Genomic DNA, 24,444 nt, shown 5'->3' with positions numbered 1-24,444 from the left:
ATCCTTGGTAATCCATGTCTTAAAGATATAATATTCAATAGGATTACATAGTAGAGACTAGAAGTACATGCAAAATAATGACTCAGGCGTATCAAAGCAAGATTATGTCGTGTGCATAAGAGTTTGTCATTTTGGAAATTAAAGGGGATGGAGTTCCAAGGACTATCAGATATAATGAGTTTCATAATAAGGAAGAGGATTTATTACATAGCCTAAATTATAGGACAATTAGAGTTATTCCTTCACTCTCAGAGAAAAAGACATAATGATGGGATTTTGAGACAATTACATGCTGATTTCATATATTGAGAAGCCAGTTAATTATCATAATCACTAATGTTCATTTGGTGAACCCTTCCTCCGAGTGAAGCACTGTAGATGCCATTCTAATTGCTAGAGATAAAACAGTCTGGTGTGATATGGTGGGAATGAACATAGGAATAGTCAAACCTGAATCTTATTCCTGGTCTCATCACTTCCTTGGCTGTACATTTTTGGGAAAGTCATTCAACCGGCCTGAGCCTCATTTTTTTTTTTTATTTGTAAAATAGGAATAATAATACCCACCTTATAGTGGTGTCGTAAGAAAGAACAAATATACATAAGCACAGTGCTTGGTACAGCATATACCCTTGGATAAATGACAGTTATTAAAGTGATTTTTAAAGCAGTCATTGCTTTGAGAGTTTCACAGTCTAAGTAAGGAGAACCAGCCAAATATTAGATGATTCAGAAAAGAGTAGTTTTTAGTGAGTCCAGCTGTCCAAAAAGATTTTTGTATTCAGTTAAAAAAAATTAATTTAATATAGTTAACATACAGTGTTATATTAGCTTCAGATGTACAATATAGTGATTCAACAGTTCTAAACATTACCCAGTGTTCATGATGATAAGTGTACTCTTAATCCCCATCACCTATTTTACCCATTCCCCACTGACCTCCCCTGTGGTTAGGATCTTCCTATCTAACCATCTTCCCCAGAAGTCCCCAAAAGACATTTTTTTAAGTTTACTCATTTATTTTGAGAGTGAGAGAGAGTGAGAGTGGAGGAGGAGCAGAGAGAGAGGGAGAGAGAGAGAATCCCAAGCAGGTTCTGCACTGTCAGCACAGAGCCAGATGCAGGGCTCGAACTCACAAACCATGAGCCACCCAGGCACACCCCCTACCCCCAAAAAACAGCTCAGATTTGAGCTGAGTTTCAAAGTACTACTGGACCATAAGTGGGAGAGAATAAGGGATGTTCATTAAAAGGCAGGAAGAATGAAGGTAGCGAAAATTAAAAAGTGCATAGTGTGTTTTCAGAGGGTTTTTGTAAGGAGGTAGTAGATGATAGTGTTACAGACTACATTGGGAGGAGACTTTAATGACATCTTTTAAGTTTGGACTTAATTTCACAGCAGTAGGGGAACCACTGAAGGCTTTTGAGTTGAGAGAAGGGAATGATATTATAGCATCAAATTAGAGTTTCAGAGCCAGAAGAACATTAGAAGTCACTTCATCCAAGAACTTCCTATTACAGGAAATCAAATTTATCTGTATGAAATGTGAAGGATGGGTTTGATGGATTAGAAATGGAAGGCAAGGAGACTAGCACTGTAACCACCACAGCAGTCTAGGCATGACGTGGGCTAGACCAGTCAAGGATGTTGTTCCTTGAGGAACAAGTCAAGGATGATGTCACTATTGGAACCCCAGGTGACAACAAGGAGGGCAGATGGTAGACTGCTGTTGGAAGATGCTTTCAGAGGAAGGAGTTTCATTTTAGATGCGGAACTTGAGAAGATCTCTAGGAGGAAGGTAGTGGCTCTGGCAGGGCAGTCAAGCCGTTTGCATTCACTGGCGAGCATTCCTCCTCTCTCCACGAAGACCATTCATTTCTTTTACTAAGAATGCATCTTTGTAAGTGGCTAACATGGGGCAGGCAGCTAGATCAGCTGAACCAGTGCTGCTGACCTGGAGTGAGAAGCGTGACAGGCAGCTCAAGACAATTAAAGATGAGGGTCAGATGTAGGGCGAGAGATGGATACTGAGAGTCATCTACAAAGAGGAAATAATAGCAGCCATGGGAATAAATAAGAGCTCTGCAGAAGTGAAGGAAAACCGAGAATGCACTTTGGGATACCCCTCTATTTAGGAGACAGGAAAAGAAAATGGTTCTGATAAGTAAAACAGAGAAAGAAGTTGGGGATTTATAAAGGATCATTTCTGCCCCTTAGTTTACTCTTTCTAGCCATGTTCAGCATTTAGGAACTCAAATTCTGATGTGGTCATCATGACTGAGGGCTGATTTAGTGGCAAAGCAAGGGAATAAAGGAGTCTAGGTTGCTGGAGGCTGTCGTGCTAACATAGCTCACACTGAGTACAGATTTCAGAACAGGGAAGGGAAGCCAGGAGATGGTTGACAGACTAGAGAAAATCAACAGGACTATGCAAACTGCCCTCTGGGATGAGGGTGAAGGGGAAGCAGTGGTGTAGAGGAGAAAAGGAGGGAGGTTGTACTCACACAGGGAGTGCTGAATGGATCAGCTCTTGGGGACTGTCCTTGCACAGCTGCCCAAGAAGGGCAGAAGTAGTTCTGGAGTACGTTACTGGGCTGCTAGCTGTCCCTTTTTTACTGGAAGCTGAGCTGTACTTTCTTAAACATGCAGAAGCCAAATTACCACCATGCCATTGAGTTGAAATCATCCCAATGGCTGAGGTTGCAATAATATTAGCTCTTTGAAGTCCTGTTTCTTCCACATCCGTACTTTATTTTATTAAGTTTTAATCCCTTTTGGCTCTCTCTGCCACCCTGTCTTCCAGCCTGGTCTCCCTACCTCCTACAGTTAATATGAATCAGAGAATGCACACCACATTTAGCCTGAATAAGAAAATAAACCTTCCATGATATATATATTATCCTAAATGCAAACATAAGTAATGTAATAATGTAAGGATTGCACATTGAGCTAAATTATCTACTACACTGCTCTGTTCCCTTGGTGAGGTAGCGAAGTGATGGTGAGATGCTACTCTTAGGCTTTATTAACCTGCCAAATTTATTCCTTCTCCTGGAGTCCTTTTCAACTAATTATTAATGTTTAAAATAATTGCATTGTTGGCTGAGCTTTGTATTATATGGAGATTTTTTTTCTTATGTGCTATGTTTATTTGATCTGTAAAATGGGACTACAGCAGTAACTTCCTTTGAAAACTCACTACAGTGAACAATTTTATGATGAGATTTGAAAAGAAAAATTCACTAGTGTATGAACCAATCAGGGAGCAGTTATATACACAACTGTTATTTTTCTACCACAGAAACTGAGATGTTTTTAGAACCAGTGATACAAGTAGGAGAGTGGGGGTGGGGGGTGGGCAGGAGCCAGGGTCCTGAGCATTCAGTTAATGAAAATGCATGATGTTCTTTTTTTTTTAATACGCTTTAAAAACAGTGATATATTAATCGTCATGACAAAATGTTTGAATCTACCATTTAAAGCTCTTTAACTTTTCTGCATCTTTCCACTCACGCCTCACTCCACCCCCTCCTGTACCACGCCTGGGTCGTTCCCACGGACCTCTCTCTCCTCCCCTTGTGCCCAGTCCCTCTTTCATGCCACTTCCTTGCAGAAGACGCACCAGAGCGCCCTGCAGGTACAGCAGAAAGCTGAGGCTCTGCTCCAGGCCGGCCACTATGATGCTGATGCCATCCGGGAATGTGCTGAGAAGGTGGCCCTCCACTGGCAGCAGCTCATGCTGAAGATGGAAGACCGGCTAAAACTAGTCAATGCCTCTGTGGCATTTTATAAAACTTCTGAACAGGTGAGGGAAGGGCTGCAGGGTGTGAGGGACTGATGTTGATGGAGGGCTTTTTTTTTTTTTTTCCCCTCGTACTGCAAATCTGCAGTATCTCCCTTAACAAGAAGCTAGTCTTCTCAGTCCTAACCTTTGAGAGTAGAAAAATGATGTGGAAATACTAGTTAGCTTCCTTATAACATTTTCTTTAGAGAAGTGAGCCATGTGACTTGCTTCTTAGGAATTTCTCAAACTCATCAGACGTAGATGTTAAGGGACAAATTGGGTGTGCACTGAATACTAGATTTGAGGGGTGTATGGGTCAGCTATTGCCACAATAATGCTACCCCACAACTCAGTGGCATAAAACAATAAGCATTTTATTTTTAAGTATTTGAGTTCAGCTGATCTTGGCTAAGCTTGCTGGACTGGGCACCCGGCTGTAGATTTGGTCTGGATCTGCTCTCATTGTCTGTCATCCTCCTTGACCAGCAGCTATTTGAGGCACATTTATGGTGAAAAGCAAGAGTGCAAGAGCCCAAAATCTACTGTGCAGGTGCATCTCAAGTCTCTGCTTGTGTTACATGCTCTAACATCCTTTTGGCCGAAACAAGTCACGGGGCCAAGCCAACATCAGTGAGGCAGGGAAGTATATGCCTCCTATGAAGGTCAGGAAAGTAGAGTGACCGTGATCTAATCTGCCACAGTCAGGCACTATGCTTGAAAAACAGTCAGCACTTTCACCTATGGGGCTCCCAGTCTGATGGAGGAAACAGTTCTCTGTCACTGGTGGACCATGAGCCTAACTGGTAGGATGGTGCTGCCATGGGAGAAAAGGCAGGAGATACATACAGCAGGACATTAAAGATGTGGACTCTTCACTGTCCCATCTGTACAGCAATATGCACAGGGCCGAGAGGATTTTTAAATGATTCAGGTGCTTCTAAGGGAATTCTTTTCATGAAATAGAGGTTTAAAACACAGTAATTTTGGGACACCTGGGTGGCTTAGTCATTTGAGTATCCAACTCGTGATTTGGGCTCAGGTCATGATCCCAGGCGCCGTGGGATGAAGCCTCACATCAGGCTCTGTGCTGAGTCTGGAGCCTGCTTGGGATTCTCTCTCTCCATCTCTCTCTGCCCCTCCCTCACTCATTCTTTTTCTTTCTCTCTCAATAATAATTTTAAAAAAACAGAAGTAATTTTATTTAATGTAAAATACTTTCCTCATTTGAATTGCTCCCTGGTAGAAATCAATCAGAAATGTTCTCCTCTGGGTGACTTACAGGGACCATGAGAAAGTCTGTCTTGAAGCAAATATGACATGCCTGTCAGAGGACCCAGTAGCCAGTGTTCCAGTCTCCACACCTTTTCTCACGTCTCCTTTCTGTTGGAGTAATGATGCCTTTGACGGTCACAGAATTGGGAGCAGCCGAGTAGGACGGTTTATAGATGCAACACAATCCCAATCAAATCCCAGGCTTTTTTTGTAAAAAAAAAAAAAAAAAAAAAAAAAGATATGCTGATTGTAAGATTTATGTGGAAATACAAAGAATCAAGAATAGCCAAACAATCTTGAAAAGAAAAAAAAAAAGTTGGAGGAGTTATACTACTTGATTTTAAGACTTACTCTAAAGCCACAATGATCAACACAGAATGATGTTGGTGTAAGAATAGACACAATGAAACAGAATGGAGATTCCAGAAGGAGACCCCAAATATACAGTCAGTTGATTTTGACAAAACAATTCAAAAGCAAAGGAAAGAATGATGCTGGACAACTAAATATAGGTTTCCCCTGCTATCTGAATGTAGAGCGTTCCTATGAAAACTTGTGTAAGCTGAAATCAGATGTAAAGCAAAAAAGCAGTGACGATTAATTTACATGGGAAAAATTTTTGAACATTCCTAGACCCAAAAGTAACCTCTTTTAGGCCCTTTTGAAACCTTAGGGACACATCTTGCTAATGGACACACAGAATAAGTCAAGATAAAGCACAGGTGCTCACAGACACAGTTCAGAGCTGTGGCAGCTGGATGCTGAGAGGCTGAGTATAGTTCCTGGAGAAGGAGGCTGGGGACCACCGTCACTACTTGGGTGCATGCTGCCTCTGTGACAGCTTCCCGCAGAACAAATGCTGAACACCGTGTTTTACTTTTTACCTTTTTTCATAAAACCGAAACTCCTCCACGTATTTCTTTCAGTTAGTAAAAACAGGTACTAACATAGGTCTTTCACAAACGTGAAGTGGTGTTGTGAGCTTGTGAAAAGCAGGAAATACCTGTACCCAGATTTTTTTTTAATGAGGTTTAATCCCTGTCTAGTATCATACACCACTTTTAGTTTTTAATGGACGACGATGCTGAAGGGGACAAAGCTCGACATTAAGGAGTCAGTCAATTTGTCCCTGAACTGACCTTGCCAAAGGTTACCTTACCGCTCTGGATTTGTTTCTTTACCTGTTAAAGGACTTATGCTTGCTAATCTTTTCATTTCCTCTAGCTCCCAAATTGATTTTTAGTTCAGTATTATCATGGGACAGGCCTTAAGTACTCAAAGTTTTTTGCATGTCTGTGATCCGTTTTCTCTCAAGACATGGGCCTTCCTACACATATTCGCGCCTTGCATGAGGAGAGGTGTGTGGTGCCAGAGGAGGCAGGATTCAGGGACAGGCCTTCTCATGACATGGGGAGCATGTTGGCCATGAGGGTGATTTGCCTGGAACATTTTCAGCTCAGTTCATCCCTCAGTAAACATCCTGTCTAGTACCACACTCTTCATCAAAAGGGATGGCCTTCTCAGGCAAAGGGGACCCAGGATAGTTGCAGCTGTTCTCCCTGCTGCCATAGCCAAGCTTTCAAAGCCTAGTAAAAGAAAGTATAGGAATACAGGTTTCTATTTCCTGCACCCTTCCCTAGGCCCTGACACAAGGCTGCCCTAGGTCCCCTTCTGTTGCACCCAACCTGACTTCCATCCAAGTGCCATTTGCAACACTTTTGCTTTTAGAGTATGGCCTCTTAGCATTTTGAGAACCACTATCTTTTAAGTTAACCTAGATTTGTTATCCTCTGAAGGAAATGCACATTTTCTAATAGAAGACCTGAAGTTGTCATTGCCTTATGATGGTAGCTCAAGACATTTTTGCTGGGATATGTTTGCCAAGGAGGAGGAAAGAAATCATTCACTTAGGACCCATAAATCCCTCAACACGGCCACTTCCTCCTTTATTTCTGTTTGGGGCTACTTCCTGTAGGGCAAGTACAGATGGTTGGGCAATCCTAGTATCTTCTCTAAACTTCGTTTTCATGCTCTGCCATATTCACAGAGTCCTCAAGAGATTCCAGAGATAGAATGAACATACACAAAACACTTTGAACTCCCCTCCCCCACAAATTACTAGTCTTTCTTCCTTTCTTTGTATACTCTCCCTAAGTGATGTCTTCAACCCCATAGCTTCAGCCTTCAGCCAACGACTGTCAGAAGATGACTCCAAGTCTCCCAAACTCCACTGCATCCTGGACTTCTCTTAGATGTCCCAGGGGCACTGCATGTTCTAAATCTACAAACTGAACTTCAAAAGGAACATGTCACCTGTGCAGGGTTCTGTCAGCTGAAGCTGCTCAGAAAATCCTTCCTGACCGAGTAACCTACAGAGCCTTTCCTCCTTGGTTCATTAGGTCTGTAGTGTCCTGGAGAGTTTAGAGCAAGAATACCGGAGAGATGAGGACTGGTGTGGTGGACGAGACAAACTGGGACCAGCAGCAGAGATGGACCACGTCATCCCACTCATCAGTAAACATTTGGAACAAAAGGAGGCCTTTCTTAAGGTGAGAGCACATTGTTACCCACAGTGTGAGACATTAGCCTTGCTCCTTGGTCTCCGTTCTCTCTGACTGTGTCACACACACGCAGGCATCATCATATGAGCTTTCCATCCCCCCGTTTTCCTCACTTCTTATCTAAAGGGAGGTATTTGTAGAGAAGATAAAAGAAGATACTGGCTGGTTACCCTGAAAGGTTGAAAAGTTACACTTCAAATATTATTTCTCTCAGCACTTTCTAGATGACTAGGCAGTTATTATATACCATTAGTACGGGTGCCATGTTCGAATATCATGATATCCCGTTGATGTTGTTAATTGAGAAAAATACATAGTTTCACCCAGTGATGTTTGGTTTATAAAAATATTTTTAATTGAAATATATAAGCCCAGGGTTACCTGGTCGTCTCAGTCAGTAGAGCATGCGACTCTCGCTTTTGGGGTCGTGAGTTTGAGCCCCCACATTGAGCACAGAGATTACTTAAAAAAATTTTAAAAAGAAAGAAATATATAAGCCCAGATTAAATCAGTATTAAAATAAATATTTTATAAATGGATGATGCAAAATTTAGGGCAAGAATTAAATGAATTTAGACACCTTATTTATCAATCGAACAATTATCAGTAACCAATGGATATAACAACACTTATTTATTCTGTTGCGTGAAGAGAGAAATACCTCAGTTTGTTTGTTTTGTTTTTTTAATAGAGCCCTGGTTTCTCAGGGAGGAAGCACAGTCCTGCTCTGAGCAGGCTTTCAGCTGGTGTGGAAAGTCCTAGTAAGCCTCTTTCCTCTAGCCTTTGATCTTCTCTCTGCCAGAGTCATCTGTGTTAAAAATTATCTAAAGGCTCTGTTTACTCTCAAATTTCTTGCTTTCATGTTCTGCTTCCTTTCAGGTTTCTGAAAGTACAAAGAGAATTTTTATACTCTGACATGTTGCTACTGCTTTTCTATAATTCTATAATTAACTGACTTTCTTTTATTAGGGATTTTCTATACTTGACCACCTCTTTGAGTTTTACTTTTTTTTCTCTCTTTCTCTCTTTTTAAGATAGCTTCTCCCTGCACTCCTCCTATCAGGCACTTGCACCTGCACTCAATCAGAACCCTTAGTAATCAGCTCTTACTAATAAGATTAAATAAAAAGTCTTCTATACCAGGCCTAAGAGGTTTTAAAAGTCTTTTCTAGTATAACACAAAGTTTAAAACAATAATTTAAGTGGAGCATATTAAAGAATTTTAAAAGAGGCATAAAGATATTACTTCATAAAATTACATGTTTCTTTTGAAGCATGAAAGAAAAAAATGTTTTCCACATGTGCCTAAAATCATAGGTGAGAAACTCCCTATTGCTGTGGGAATTAAATGCCCAATGGCAGACACTGAGTTTTCCATTTATGTGTATTAGTTCATCTATGTTGGATACTTTAGCTTTGGACCACGATCCAGCTGTTAAATTCATGGAATTCACGGTGGATAGACTCACCAACAGTCTTTTACCAGAGCTCCCAGAAACAATTGTTACTAATGCAAAATTTAAAATAATTTTTTACAGCATAATTTGTGGAATCAGTTGCTAAATGTAAAAAGGTGTCAAAATTTGACTGTTTTGTTTAGAGATACTATTGAAAACTGTAGATTAAAAATTAGTGGACTAGCATGTATCATAATCCCCCTTATCCATGGGGGATATGTTCCAAGACTCCCAGTGGATGCCTGAACTTATATATACTATGCTTTTTCCTATGTGTGTATACCTATGATAACGTTTAATTTATAAATTAGGCACAGTAAGAGTTCAACAACAATAACTGATAATAAATAGAACTGTAACAATATGCAATGATAAAAGTTATGTGAGTGTGGTCTTTCAAAATACCTCATTGGACTGTACTCATCCTTCTTGTGATGCTGTGAGATGATAAAATGCCTACAAGATGAGATGAAGTGAGGTGGATGATGTCGGCACTGTGAAGTAGCGATAGGCTACATCACATCAGGAAGAGGACCACCTGCTTCTGGACCACAGTTAACTGCGGGTAACTGACACTGCAGAGATGGAAACTGTGGATAAGGGGCCCTGCTGCATTACTTTTGCAACAGAAGAAAACCTCAAAGAAATTCAGAAATTCTTTGGCCTTGAGAGAAACTAGGAATAATCTGTCAGTAGTCCTAGATTCTAGCTCTGACATGCTTCATGATTCCTGCCCACTTGGGGCCTGGGTCTCCTCCATGGGGACAAGGAGAACGTGACCTGTCCTCTGCCATGCACAGCTAGCACGAATTGTCAAGAGGGTGGTGGAATGGCTCTTAGTCCTGTGTGTAGATCCATATTTCCCAGCAGTAGGATATTAGTGTCACTGAGGTGGGCGTGGATTTTATGGACAAATAAGTTTTTTTTAATGTAATTTCCATTTGGATATGGAATGTATGGTTAATAGGTTTGTTTACCAAATATGCTTTCTCAAGTCTAAACTAATGTTGAAGTGACTTACCCCAGTGGTCATATAAGAGGCATTCTGGTGGCAGAGGAAAACCAGCCTGAGGCAGTAACTATGACATTATTAACACTGAATCAACATATAGGGAGTCAAGGGATGGCTGATTTCTGATTTTGAGCTGGGATGGAAAGGGGAGAAGCCCAGGGAGTGATTCTTTCTTCCACAAAAGGGTGAGCCTCCTGCATTGGGATTGGAGTATCTGTGAACCAGAAGTGGCCTCCAGGGCTCTGCTTACCCAGAGCTCCAGAAACCTTACCACCAGCACCCCTTTTCCAGTGTCTTAGACCCCATGCACCTGCTGGGGTCCTCACACCTTTGTCTCTCTCAGGCCTGTACCCTGGCGCGGCGGAACGCTGAAGTGTTTCTCAAGTACATCCACAGGAACAACGTCAGCATGCCCAGTGCCGCCAGCCACACGCGGGGACCTGAGCAGCAAGTGAAAGGTCAGTGTGGGGGCTTCCAGCCATGAGCCGCATCGGCAGCACTGACTGGAGGGTGTGTACCTGGTCTTTATGCAATCTCAGATTTCCTGATTCTTCTCCTTGGATAAGAAAAATGTTGATGTGAGATGGCATGGGCAGTGGTGATTCCTGGGCAATTTTTAAACATGCATCAGGATTTGGAATGGAAAAATGAAGATGTAATTTCCCCGGCACTTTTTCAGTTATCTTGATCTAGAGCAACACTTAATTTTATGAAGTAAAAGAAATGGTCTGTATCTACACCGCTTGTATAGTAGCCACTAGACACATGGGCTACTGAGCACTTGAAATGTGGCGAATGCAACTGAGGAACTAAATTTTTCCTTTTATTGAATATTAATTAACTTAAATGTAAATATCCAGATGCAGCTAACATATATTGAAGAGCACAAGACTAGGGTATCTTACAGCCCACAAACAAGACACAGACTGAGAAGCATAAAACCAAATTCTAATCCTGGCTTTATGACTTACCATGTAAGCTTTTATAATTTCAGTTTCTTATTTTATTTATCTATTTATTTTTATTTTTAATTTTGAGAGAGAGTGCGAGTGAGCTCGGGGCACAGAGAGAGAGAGAGAGAGAGAGAGACAGAATCCCAAAGTGGGGCTCAAGCTCACCCGATGCAGGGCTTGAACTCACCAAACGTGAGACCATGACCTGAGCTGAAGTTGGATGCTTGACTGACTGAGCCACCCCAGAGCCCCGTTTTCATACTTTAAAATGGAAGGTGTCTGAATTCTGGTTCCTCAAAATGTGGTCCCCAGACCAGCAGCACTGGTATCACCTGGAGACATGTGAGAAGCACAGACTCTCAGGCCCTGCCTAGACCTGCTGAGTGAGAAGCTGCGTTTTGACAAGAGCTCTTCCACCCCAACCAAGCAGATGATTTGTGTGCACATAAAATTTAGATAACTACTGGTCTAGATAATCTTTAATATCTCTCTGAAGTCTATAAAATCTACAGTTGTATGAACAAATCAGTAACCTTCAATAATTGCTAATCAGGTGACCACTTTCAGCTTAAATGATTATCATTGGTATCACTGATGCTGGGCCATGCGGAAATTGGCCTTCGAGTGAAGAATTTAACAAGTGTCATCTCATCTTGACACAGCAGAGGACTGCAAGTCTGGAGACCCAGGCTAGGGGGGGAGCTGAAACTGACCTGGAGTGAGGGGTGGGGACAGGCTGAGGGCTGAGAAGTGGGTGGCACTGATCTGCCATAGGAAGGGCCTCCCTCCCTGCTCAGAGAGCTCGAGAGGTGGGAAGATCAGAGGCCACTGGGAAGAATTACACTTAGGAATAAAATTTGCTGCAGAGAAGAAGGAAGCAGGGTTCCTTTTCCAGATATGCTCCCTGTTTGAGGTCAGGGGACCCGTGGGTGGCTGGCATTATGTCACTCTGTCCTTCGTGCACATTGCAGTGCTGGCAGAAGTCCGGGTGAGGCCAACTGCCTGTTGAGAGAGCATGTGCCTCCCCCTACACCTCACTGTACCAGGAGTGGCAGGCACCCAGAAAGACCAGAGTATGCTGCACCTTCATAAGGTTGAGGGCAGGTTGTTGTGTCCATAGGAAAGCTTTCCAGAAAGGGGAGAAATGAAATCTGAAACTCTAGGATTTTTGCCTGATCAGGGTTGATTCTCTTAACCACCACAGAAGATTCTGCAGTGAGCAAAACAAGGATTAGGAGGCCAAAAGATTATAGTAAACACAGGTTCTTACTTGTCTTTGCCCAATTGAAGCTTCCACCTAAGCAGGGACCTACAATTTCTCCAATACCTATTTCCTTTCCACCTGCTTCCTGGACCCAAGGCCAGGACCACTTATTTTAAGTTTGTATTACAGGTGCAATTATTATGGCATAACAAGCAAAAATTCAGTGACATTCAACTGTAAGCATTTATTGTTCAAGTGACTGCATTGGCTGGGGACCAGCGGTCTTGGCTGGGCTTAGCAATGTGGCTTTGTTTCATGCTGCAAGTCTGGCTGGCTTGGTGCCTTCACTGCAGGTTGGGTTCTTGCCTGTTCCACATGTATTAATTCTGGGACCCCAGTTGAAGGAGAAATTACCCGGGAAAACTCCTTATAGTGGTGATGGCAAGGTCATGTGCACAAGCACACTAAGTTCCTGCTTGTATAATATCTGTTAACAACACATTTGCCAGATCAGGTCACACAGCTGAGCCTTAAAGCAGGGCAATTTGTCTCTTTGTGGAGGAACTAAAAAGTTACATAATAAAGGCATACATATAGGGATTGGTGACTAATTGAGACCTATGAAAGTTCTCAGCCTTAAAGGAAGAGAGACAGATTTTTGTCCTTCCAGGAGGATGCACTAAAAGTTTGAAGTACAACTACTGTGATTTGATTGTGCCCTTTTTTGTAAAGCTTCTGTAGTGGTAGTCTGTGCTTCTCAGCCCCTCTAACCCAGAGGACCAAGGTAGCTAAGGACTCAGGCTCTGAGGTCAAACGTTTCTATCTGAATGACCCTGGGCAAGTTACCTAGCCTAGCCTCTCTGAACCTCTGTGTCTTCATCTCTAAATGGAGGTATTAATGGTATGTGCATCACAGAGTGTTATGAGAATATGTGCTTGCTACCTAGCAAGTGCTTAATAAATATTAATTTTTCATATCATTGTGTATTTTATTAGTATCTAACAGAATTAGCAGGAAGCAGGAGGCAGACACAATACAAACTAAATAGGAGTGCTTCAAGCATAGAGCACACTATTAAAACACATAGGAAATTTAGGCATGTAGCCAGCTGCTGCTGGAATGACAGGAGGAGAGAGGGACATGACATGGATGAACACCTGCCGTGGCCCATCATGGTGCCACATGCCTGGTGCATGTCCTCTCACCTGATATCGTTAGAGGTAACGAGAATAGCATTCACCTTTTCTTAGCATGGAAATTTGGACCTAGAGACGTGATTCCAGGTAGACATGATCCTGACACAGCTTCCCTATGCCCATGACTTCAAGGCTGTGCTGTGTGTGCATAGCCGCTTGTACAGGGCAGAGAGTGTGGCTCAGGACATGGGTTATCTATGCAGTTATACTGTCCCTCATACTGTTGTTCCTCTCCCACCCTCTCCTAGCACTCCAGAGTGGCTGGGATTCTTATCAAGTCCCCTTGCTCTCCATAGGCTCCAGAGGCCAACTGAGTTAGCTGTTATTTTAAGATCTGACACCTCCCAAGGTCTCTTACCATCAAGCACTGGCTTTGGTATGAAGAGAATCAGGGTCACTTTTAAGTTACCCTGGGGGCATCCTCTTCCTCCCTTAACTGATGGAACTTCATCAACAGGCCTCACGCCCCTGATCTTGCTCCCCTCTGGGAAGTTCTCTGTGGACCAAGCTTTTGGTTCCCCACATCTGGTGCCTGGATTAGTCCCATGGGGAGATTTGCAAGTCACAGTTATCTGGCCCCTGGGGTGTGCAGATTTGCTCAGGGCCCCCCAGAAGCAGCGCTCCTCTCTTCTGCCCCACAGCCATCTTGAGTGAGCTCTTACAGAGGGAGAATCGCGTCCTGCACTTCTGGACCTTGAAGAAGCGACGGTTAGACCAGTGCCAGCAATATGTGGTGTTTGAACGCAGTGCTAAGCAGGTATGTTGCCCTGGCTTTGCCTCAGTTCTGGGGACTGTGTGGACACCCAGATGACCACAGCATGGGACACAGAGGAGGGTCACAGCAGCAGGCATAGTAGAGATGGGAGGTGGTGCTGACAAAAGGAAGGAGAACAGACTGTCACTTAGCAGTCCTTCAGCCTTTACCCGTACTCTGTACCAGGAGTTGGGAGAAGATGCTGGGGTCAGATTGCCTCTAAGAGCTCATGGATGATCCTGGGCCTGGCCTAGAAGACGAGGATGAGACATTCTCTTTACTGGTAGGATGCTCCAAGTCTAACGGGAGAGGGCTCAGTCCTAAAATCAGCTTCCAAGCTCCATACTGACCAAATGGTGCCAGCATTTCCTGGGTCCGTCACACTGTCCCAAACAGTGTAAGAATGCATGTTTTCCAATTGACAGCTGACTTTTGGGGGACTGGGCGGGTTGTTTCCTCCCACAGGCGCTGGACTGGATCCAAGAAACAGGTGAATATTACCTCTCAACACATACCTCCCCCGGAGAGACCACAGAGGAGACTCAGGAACTGCTGAAAGAGTATGGGGAATTCAGGGTGCCCGCCAAGGTAGGAAACAATCTGGAGCCCTCCCCACACACACCCAGCACTCCCCAGTCTCGCCAGTTTTACATTATAAAAAGGAGAACAGCCTCAGTGCACAGAAATGTTGACCACAGGGGCAAGGGGTGGGGCGGCAGGGAGCATGGGTAGGATGATCTCCATTGAAACCTGAATACCCAAAGAATTGCAGCTGCTGGATGGAGCATCTGTATGAGAGAAGTCAGCTCCTACACACTGTGCTCCCAAATACTCACCTCCATGCTACAGGTGTAGACTCTGCTGTATTCTTTTAGACCAAATAAGGCGAAGGGGCACACTCATGTGAAATGCACACTGCACTGTGAACTTCTGCACCTATCCACACGTTCTTGACGTTTGAATGGTTTGGGAAGTCTACCCGTGTAGGCCAGTGACTGTGGATGGGTTCACAAAACAGGTGAGTTTCTTATTTCCTGAACCGATGGCTTCCATCTGGCCTCAGACCTGCAAACGAGCCAGGCCAGAGTCTCTGGGGAGCAAAATGTGCACTGGCGCACACAGCACACACTGTCACACCCCCATTCACACTGAGGCAGGAAATGCTGTCGTAGGAGGAAATCTGTTTTCACAGCCAGGGTTTGGTCTGAGGACCCTTGGGTCTGAATGAAAATCTCCTGTCTCAGTTCCCTCTTTGTGGCATCCTCGTGCCTCACACTGGGCTCCCTGCCATCGAGGAGCCTGTCTTGGCACCACTTCCTCACATGGCAGGTGCTCTAACCAGGATGAGAGCTGCTTTTGTGGGGGTCACAGTGGGGGGGGGAACGTACTGATGTCCCCCCTCCCCCCGCCCCAAAGATCCCTGCTAAGGCACATTTCCTCTAATTTCCTGTCACAAAATTAGGCCCTTAGCCTCTTTCTGGAACTGATACTTTACGAGTGGGTATTCACTTTATGAATTCTACACTATGAACTTCTGATAGTGGCAAACTTTCCCCTGCAACCCTGTGAGCTGCGGGGCCTTTTCATCCAATGTGAAAAGCTGTCAGTTCAGATAAGAGACTCATTTCAGTACCAACCAGAGCAAACAGCACTAGGAAGGTGACAGATGCCCAGAACTCTTTTCAAATCCAAATGAAAATAGCTTTTGAATGACCTATACTTTGTGTCTATCTGTCCCCCTCCAAATAATGAACCATTAACAAGCAGAATGGTATCAGATCCACTGGTGTTCCAACCCCATCAGATGGATTGTGGTAGATACCCAGAACTTGTTAGGATCGGAATCTGTTCATAACCTAAGAGGAAATGTAGAGAATTGTCTAGTCAACTTAACTTCCTCTTCCTTAAAATCTTCTTGCTGTCTTTCTCCTCTTTTCCATTCATATTCATAACCACCCTAACTGGATTCCATGCTTTCAGCCTCTCCTTCCTTCCCATCCATCCTGCTCATCATTGGGGTTCATCTTGAAAACACTGGGTGGGTCCTGTTTCCACCCAGTCCAAGAACTTCAGTGATTCGACAGTGTCTTCAGATTAACAACCTCCTCAATAGCACCACCTCACCTCCCCAGTTTTATCTTCATTATTCTTTCATGCAAATTTTATGCTCCAGCTGAATGGATGTATTTTCTTACCCTCTGAGAGACACATCATATGCTTTCTTGCCTCTGTACCTTTTCCGTACTGTTTTTCTGCCTAGAATATTATTTTCTTCCTTCTGGTTTGTACTTTTAAAAAAGAGCCTGCCTTTCCACTGGAGTGCCTCCTCCTCTGTGATCATGCAGACATGCCGGGATGTGATCTGGCCCATCCCTGCATTCCAGCCACTGTTGTCTGTATAACCGTTAAGGGACCTGCCATGAACCATCCTGTTCTCCAGTAATCTGTGCGAAGTGTCATCTCATGTCTGAGCCAGCAAGATCCCAAAGGATAAGAACCACACTTTGTTTACTTGCCTGACTGAATCATGCATCAAAGGGAGGCTGCAAATATTTGTGAACATAGGGGAAAAAAGAAGTTTGGATAGATTCAATGACTCCCTACACCAAATCTATATTTAATGTGATTCTATTCCTTTGGCTCTCTCTGTTCTCTCTCCCTCCTAACTTAACTCTTTCCATAATGGGGTTTCATTTTCCCATCTATCATGTTCTAAGTCTCAAGAATATTTATTATTGGGATATCTACAGGGTAACGAATCCAGCTGAAGAGCTTCTGATTAAAGGCAACAGTTGCCTCCTGTTCCTCTCCAGCTGCACTTCCCAGAGGCAAGCCTCCTTTAACTAGCTACCTTTGATTTTAATCTTTATAACCAGTAAAGTGAATTGGAAAAGGAAACCAAATTGACCTCAACACAGAGAGAAAATAGGGTGGCCCTCACAACTAAACAGGGCAATAGAGCATATTGAATATGTTGAATTATTATTCTCTGCTCCAAAGAAACAGATCAAATAGAAGAAACACTAAATATAAAAATATACTTTCTATATAGCAAGCCACAAGTGTAAAGAGAAAAATAAGATAAAGAGAATCGGGTGGGGATAAGAGGATAACAAAATTTTTCTTATTGTGGTAGGCTGTAGAAAATCCAGTTAGAAGAATACACGAGATATTTTCCTATTGTGGGCTTCCAAATTTATAAGGAGTCAAAGCACATGATGATAGGAAAGCTTAATCATTTTGGCAGCTGGAAGAAATCTATTTCTTCTAATAGCAAAATTTTGTTTGAAGATTCTTTGGTTTTTCATTTTTTTACAATTCAGTGGATTTTGTATATTCACAAGGTCATACAACCATTGCCACTATCTAGCTCCAGAACATTTTCATTACCCTCAAAAGAAACCCTGTACCCATTAGCAGTGACTCCCCATTCCTTCCTCTCCTCAGCCCCTGGAACCACTATTCTATTTTCTGTCTTTATGAATTTGCCTATTCTGGAAATTTCATATAAACAGAATCCGGGAATCCTGTAATACGTGGCCTTTTGTGTCTGGCTTTTTTCATGTATAATGTTTTCAAGGTTCATTCATGTTGTGGCATGCATCATTACTTCATCGCTTTGTCTGACTGAATAATACTCCATTATAGAGATATGCCACACTTTTTATCCATTCATCAGTTGATGGACATTTGGGTTGTTTTCTGTTTGAGGCTACTATGAATAATGAATATTTGCATACAAGCCTTTGTGTAAACATCTCTTTTCAGTTCTCTTAGGTATATACCTAGGAGTGGAATGGCTGAGGCCTATGGTGACTGTATGTTTAACTTTTTGAGGAGCTGCCCAACTGTGGCTGTGCCATTTTACATCCCCACCAGTGGTGTATAAGAGTTCTGACTTCTCCACATCCCCTCCAACACTTGTTATCATTCGTCTTTTTAATACAGCCATTCTGGAGGGCATGGGGATTTTATTTACATCTCCCAAAGAGAACTGATGTTGAGAAGACACTTCTTTAAACTGGTAATTTTATCTCCAAAAGTGAAAGAAGCTATGAGATAAGTCAGACTTAATTCTTAACAAAAGAGAATTAAATGATAACAAAAGTGCCTTGTGCCTTAGCTGAACTAAATTAGCTAATTGAGAAATGAAGGCTGTGTGGAAAGGGGACACTGGGCTTGTTTGCAGGTGCTTTACACTGAGAAAAGTAGGATCTGAACAGTTCAGATAAAAGATGGGCCTGATTTTGTTTCTGAGACTCGTAAGAGGATATAGTTTACATGCAATAGACATTTTTGAAAGTTTTAGTTTCTCACATATAGTGACAAACTCTCCCCTGTGGAATGAATATGAAGATGTATCTCAAGAGAACTTTTTACCCACACAGGGAGCTCAATAAATTCATATCTACAAAGAATGTATCAATAAATACAAGGAATATCAGCAATGAAAGGCAAATTGGAAGATTATAATGAGATTATGAGAATAATATCACAAGGCTAAATAACTTTAATAACTTATCAAATGTGCAAAAGATACCAAAAGGGCTTTTTGAAAACTATATTCAGAGTAAGTCTCACTGATCAGGGAAAGATGGCATAATATTAACTGATCAAAGAAGGGAAAGAAGAAAAAGGGGGGGGGAGAAAAATAGAACTACTGACCCCTTTATTTTTACCTCTGACTTTTCTAGCAGATTACATAGAATTCAAAATAGAGCAAAACATACATTAGAGGAACCATGAAGCCCAGGATAAGTGAGATATTTATCCATTCTAAATTTCCAGGCTCAAATGAATTACATTTCCTAAAGGCTTCATGGCCCATACACCTGACCCTACCATTCAAGAGCCTCTGCAATCTGACCCCCATTTTATCAGTCTATATAAGTTACTCTGTTTGGGTGGCAAGACTTGAGATTCAAACTGGCTTGAATTATGAAAGGGAAAAGATATTGTATGGCTGTATATGGAAATGAATATAGAAGCCATGGCTAGACCTCCCAGGAGTCCAAGAAAATCTGAATGACTCAGCCTTATGGGAAGAACAAGAAATGTGGCATAGTCTCACCTCTGGATGTGAACACTGGGCTGTCACCCTACACCAGGGGCCATCCTAGCAATCACACTGTCTCGTCATCTCATGACAGGGGGATCAGGAATACATTATCACCGCTACTGTGATTCAGCTTGTCTTTCCCTTCTCATGTCTGCTGTCTGTTTTCAGTTCTACTCTGCAACCACCTACCCAGTTTTCCATGCAGTCCAAATCCCCAGAAAAACAACTGGGGCCAGGACACCACACAAGAAGTCAGTGGCTTCATATTGATGGGCCACCCCAGTGATACAAGTGTTTGCCTCTGATATCATCAGCTGTGGCCAAGCATTTGGCAGGTCACATGGTGCCACCATAGTCACTCGTATGTGAGAATTCATTTCAGACTACTCTAAGTAGGTGCATGGTTGCAGTCCAGTGTATGGGTCAAATTTTTCATCTAATTCTCCCCAGTATAAACCCTCAACTTTTGCTAGTCCAGCTTTACTTACCTCCAAACACAATATTACTCACTAATTCATTTATTCAACACTTATGGTATGCCCACTATTTTCTAGACCCTGGAGATACAAATGAATCAGATGTAACACTTACCTTTGAGATGTGCACGGTTTAATGAAGGAGACACATAAGTGACTCAGACTGATATGTGCTGAAGTAGAGGTACACATATAGTGCTTTAGGGACAGGGGAAAGAGCATCCCCCATCAGCTGGTGGGGAAGAGGGCCACTGGATGGAAAGCAGGGATGAGTAGGTACCACCCATGACAGCAGGAGGGACATGTGAGGTCGGCATGACTGGTGCTTAGGGGCCATGGAGATCCTGGAGGCAGTCACTAAGGTAGGTGAGACCACATGAGGAGGGTTTGTCTACACTGCCCAATTTACTGTCCATTTGTTCCCCCAGGTCCATACATACCTGGGACCCTCTTGGTCACAAGCCATTCTCTCTGTTGCATCTGAATCACAGTTTCCAGGTTTCAGGATGCCATTTCCTGTGATGGAGCTGCCTGTAGGGCTGCTGCCACCAGCTGGCCATGAAACTCCCATTTCATGATGACATCTTACTGAGAGAGTAAATAAATAAAAATAAATAAGTGCTTTCAAGAGTTTTACATAAAGATTTCTTGATTATAGCTGCAAAAAAATAATCTCTGTTTTAAATAAATAGCAAACCTTATAACAATTGTTTTCAGAGGGGAAAAAAAAAACCCTAAATGTAGTGAGGTAGAAGTCCTTAGGATACCAGGGATCTTTTCTTAACCAATTCCCAATGCTATTATTCTTTGCCTTATCATGGCTAAGGAGATGCTTCTCCTGTCCCCATACCCACCTTCTTTCCTTCACACCAAAGTTTTTTGGGGCCCTCGTTTCCCAGCCTAGGTACCAGCTCATTGTCCTGAGACAGGAGAGGCTCAGACATGTGTGTTGCTGAAGAGCTGGATTCCACATCTTTCTGGCCTTGCTTGTCTTTCTGGCCAGAAGGAGTCCCTTTCTGGCATTTCTTGAGAGGGTTAGTCTATTGTGGGAGATGAGCCTGGAAAAGTGAGGGAGGAGGGTGGAATAAAGAAGGGCTCTTCTGGAGCACCTGGGTGACTCAGTTGGTTAAGCATCCAAATTTGGCTCAGGTCATGATCTCATGGTTCGTCGATTCAGGCCCCACACAGGGCTCTGTGCTGAGAGCTCAGAGCCTGGAGCCTGCTTCAGATTCTGTGTCTCCCTCTCTCTCTCTCTCTCTCTCTGCCCCTCTTCTGCTCATGCTCTGTCTCTCTCTCTCTCTCTCAAAATAAACATTAAAAAAAAAAGAAGAAGAAGAAAGGCTCTTCTGTCCATTCTACTTTTGCTCCAGAAATTTTTTGCCTCAGTTATCTAGATTTTAGCATGATCTAAATCTTGGACCTACTCTCTTCCAATCCAAAAGATAATTTTACTTCTCAGAATATTATTCCAGTATTCTTTACTGTTTTGTAAAATTAATCAAGCTTCCCTGACTTTGGAGTTTCAAAACCCAACCTTAGGATAAAAGATAAGCAAGTGTTTACTTCTTTGAACATTTCTTCTGTTTCCGTATCTTACTGTCACGTCCTGCTTCCCCACGAGACCTTTCCTGCCCATGCCAGCCCACCTTCATTTTTTCCTGTTTTAAAATTCCTGCAGTGTTAACTCTACATACTTCTCATGTTGACGTTCAGTTACGCAATGCCCCAAGTTATTTAACCACTCTACATGACTATCTTATTCCCTCTAGAGATATAGACTGTTTAGGGAAAATGAGTATCTTTTTCTCTGCCTGTCCCCACAGCCTTCCGCACAGTGGTTTGGTACAGTGGTATGGACAGAGTAGATGTTGAACAACCTCTTGCTAGAAATGAAATTAATCCAATACACATCAAAACTCTACCTTAGCCCTGTAGTAGATACTAGCTTCATTAACTCCATTCTCTCTCTCTCTCTCTCTCTCTCTCTCCCCCCCCCTCTCTCCCTCTCTCCCTCTCTCGCTCTCTCTCTCCCTCCCTCCCTCCCCCACCTCCTCTCCCTCCCTCCTTCTCCTTCTCTCAGACAAGATCCTGGTAGTGAAAGGGGCAGACTTCACTCTTAAATATGTTAATTGGATTTCTTTAGATCCTGGCCTATGTCAGCTTACCTGTTGACAAGCCCACTTCAGACCAACACAGTGAAGGGAAGAGAACTAGGCACTTTGGTCCAGAGGCAAACAGGCTGTGTCGCTCACAGGTGGTATGAATTTGAACAAGCCCTAAGCCTCTCTAAGCCTCAGCTTTTTTCATCTTGGCTCAAAAAGACCCCACACCACCTCCTTCCATCCACCTTTTAGAGATACTTTAAGACTCAAATGGATCTCAGATGTGACTTTAACCTATTCTGTGAACTGATAAATATATTAATGTGTAAGATTCTTGCAGTAGTCATGATGGCTAACATGTATTGCTTCCTGAGCTCTTAATATGAGCACTATGTTCCAGGCACTGTTCTGAGCATTCTACATTGTCATTTCATGAAATGTTCACAACAACCTATGATGTAGGATTATTATGATCCCTATTTTGCAGGTAAAGGAACTGAGGCACTGAGGATTTAACTAATTTATTCAAGATCTCCCAGCTAGTAAGTGAGAGCTGGGCTATAAACCCAGGCAGGCAGTGAGGTATCTGTGGCTGCTGTGAAGAAAAGAGGGATGGGACTGAAGAGCCATGAGAGTAAATGTAATCTAGTAATTTAAGACCATCTTTTGGGACAGCAAACAAAGGAGAAGGTGAAGCTTCTGATTCAACTGGCCGATAGCTTTGTGGAAAAAGGCCACATTCATGCCACAGAGATCAGGAAATGGGTGACCACAGTGGACAAGCATTACAGAGACTTCTCCTTGAGGATGGGAAAGTACCGGTACTCCCTGGAGAAAGCCCTCGGCGTCAACACAGAGGTAGGCATGGGGGTTGCTTAGCTGGGACATCCTCCCTTCTCTCCCTCTCCATGCCACTGATCTCATTACCATGGAAGGAAGTGGACTGTCCAGAGCAATCTTTCTGAGCTATTGACCCCTAGAACGCCTGCCTTATGTGGTTTTTCTAGTGGAGGGGATGGATCTTGGTAAGCCGTTGGCCTCCAGCCCCTCATGATTAGTACTATACAGCAAAATTGGCTGGCCAGGGGTGGGACCCATGGCTACAGAACAGTTTTTCTATGTGTAGAGTTAACTGTTGCCTTTGACGATTAAACCCTTTACCTTGGCTTCATCAGTACCATCTTCCAACCAATTATGTTAATCAGCAAATGTTAGGGTCCCCAGTATGCACAATAGTGCTCTTTCAAGAATAAGGGATGCAGTTGTACAAAGGCTATTTGACATTTCAGCTGAAAAGAGATACTATTTGCCATGAATCAAGGAAAGACTGACTGTTAATCTCTTCTTTGTAATAGAGGTCAGTAACCTATGAATTAAGAGCTAAATATAGGCTGGCAATTTAATCCTAGGATTTCTAATTCTTAAATCTTTAAATAGGCTCATGCTCTGAAGCAGAGCAGACTAGAGAGTGCACTAGTTAAACCGCTAAAATTGAGGGAAATAATAACATATCCCCCATGCTTTAAACTGTGAGATTTTTTTCTAAAGGCTCCCACCCTGTATACGTACAAAACAGTGGTTGAAATAAGCAGGGATGGGCAGCTAGAAAATTTCGTAATTGTTCTATCATTTAGCTTTCTATTTACAAGGGAAGTTGTTCATTTAAATAAAAATATTGGCTTTTATTATTTTCCCTTGACAAATGAAAGTTTTCTTGTATCTTTATGTATTTCGGTTTCACACTGTTTTAATGGTTAATAACCAATCTTAGACTAATTTATATGTGTGTGTGCGTATAGATAGATAGATTGATTGATTTAATAAGGACTGAAATCCTTGGGGAAATATGACACTAATTATTAAATATACTTATTGTTTTTCCTTGCTATGGATATTAGCCCTGACCATTTGACTTGAACATTTTAAATATTTCTTATTTGGAAAAAAAAATGTATATTCCTTAAAGAGGAGCACTCGTAGGTGGCCATTTGAGGGATTCCCCATCTTCTGAACTTGCTCCATTATATCTTTCTCCCGTTTTGCCTTCTACCTCCTCCCCTAACTTTGGTGAGTTGCTCTCCCGAAGCATCTCTCAGATGACCTCTGCCATCTCTCTCTGTGTAGGACAATAAGGACTTGGAGCTGGACATCATCCCAGCAAGCCTTTCAGATCGTGAGGTCAAGCTACGGGATGCCAACCACGAAGTCAATGAAGAGAAGCGGAAGTCAGCCCGGAAGAAAGAGTATGTTTTGGAGAGCTTTCACCCAATTAGCAAGCTCCTCTTGTTTTTCTCTGCTACATGACCCTTTTGACAGCTTAATGTGTCCTCATGACCACCCACAGAAGGGTGGAATGGACAGACATGACGCTTCTAGCCACACTTCACACAAATCAAGAATTATAGAGCATTGGATAGTGGAAACAAGGAACCATGCCCACCATATAAAACATTTCTTGATCACTCTGCTTTCTTTATATTGGTGCTGGGGAATTACACATACCCAGAGATCTTGCAAGGGCTTTATGGAAAACGTTTTGACAGATTCATTTTTGGGTAGTGCTGGAAAAAAATAGTGTGTCCTAAAATTAGGAAGCCCAATGTAGTTGATTTT

At 42.7% G+C, this 24,444-nt stretch overlaps 1 protein-coding gene across 7 annotated transcripts in view; it reads left to right on the top strand.

The window, feature by feature from the left end:
* KALRN (kalirin RhoGEF kinase) overlaps positions 1 to 24,444 on the top strand; it is a 670,515-nt gene that overhangs the window by 400,003 nt on the left and 246,068 nt on the right. For 5 of the 7 annotated variants that reach the window (XM_047099540.1, XM_047099539.1, XM_047099542.1 and 2 more), the window contains 7 exons: positions 3,587 to 3,805; positions 7,456 to 7,605; positions 10,430 to 10,544; positions 14,082 to 14,197; positions 14,660 to 14,782; positions 22,507 to 22,689; positions 23,956 to 24,074. In XM_047099540.1, the coding sequence (XP_046955496.1) occupies positions 3,587 to 3,805; positions 7,456 to 7,605; positions 10,430 to 10,544; positions 14,082 to 14,197; positions 14,660 to 14,782; positions 22,507 to 22,689; positions 23,956 to 24,074 (1,025 nt within the window). The remainder of the gene's footprint in view (positions 1 to 3,586; positions 3,806 to 7,455; positions 7,606 to 10,429; positions 10,545 to 14,081; positions 14,198 to 14,659; positions 14,783 to 22,506; positions 22,690 to 23,955; positions 24,075 to 24,444) is intronic. The other 2 variants (XM_047099545.1, XM_047099546.1) reach the window with 1 other exon arrangement.

The sequence above is a fragment of the Lynx rufus genome, unplaced genomic scaffold, assembly GCF_022079265.1.
Source record: "Lynx rufus isolate CCGP_SWC_20201006 ecotype Redwood Valley unplaced genomic scaffold, mLynRuf1.p SCAF_5, whole genome shotgun sequence".
Taxonomy (NCBI): Eukaryota; Metazoa; Chordata; class Mammalia; order Carnivora; family Felidae; genus Lynx; species Lynx rufus.
Note: the sequence above shows the minus strand (reverse complement) of the source record. Positions and strands in the feature narration are given on the sequence as shown.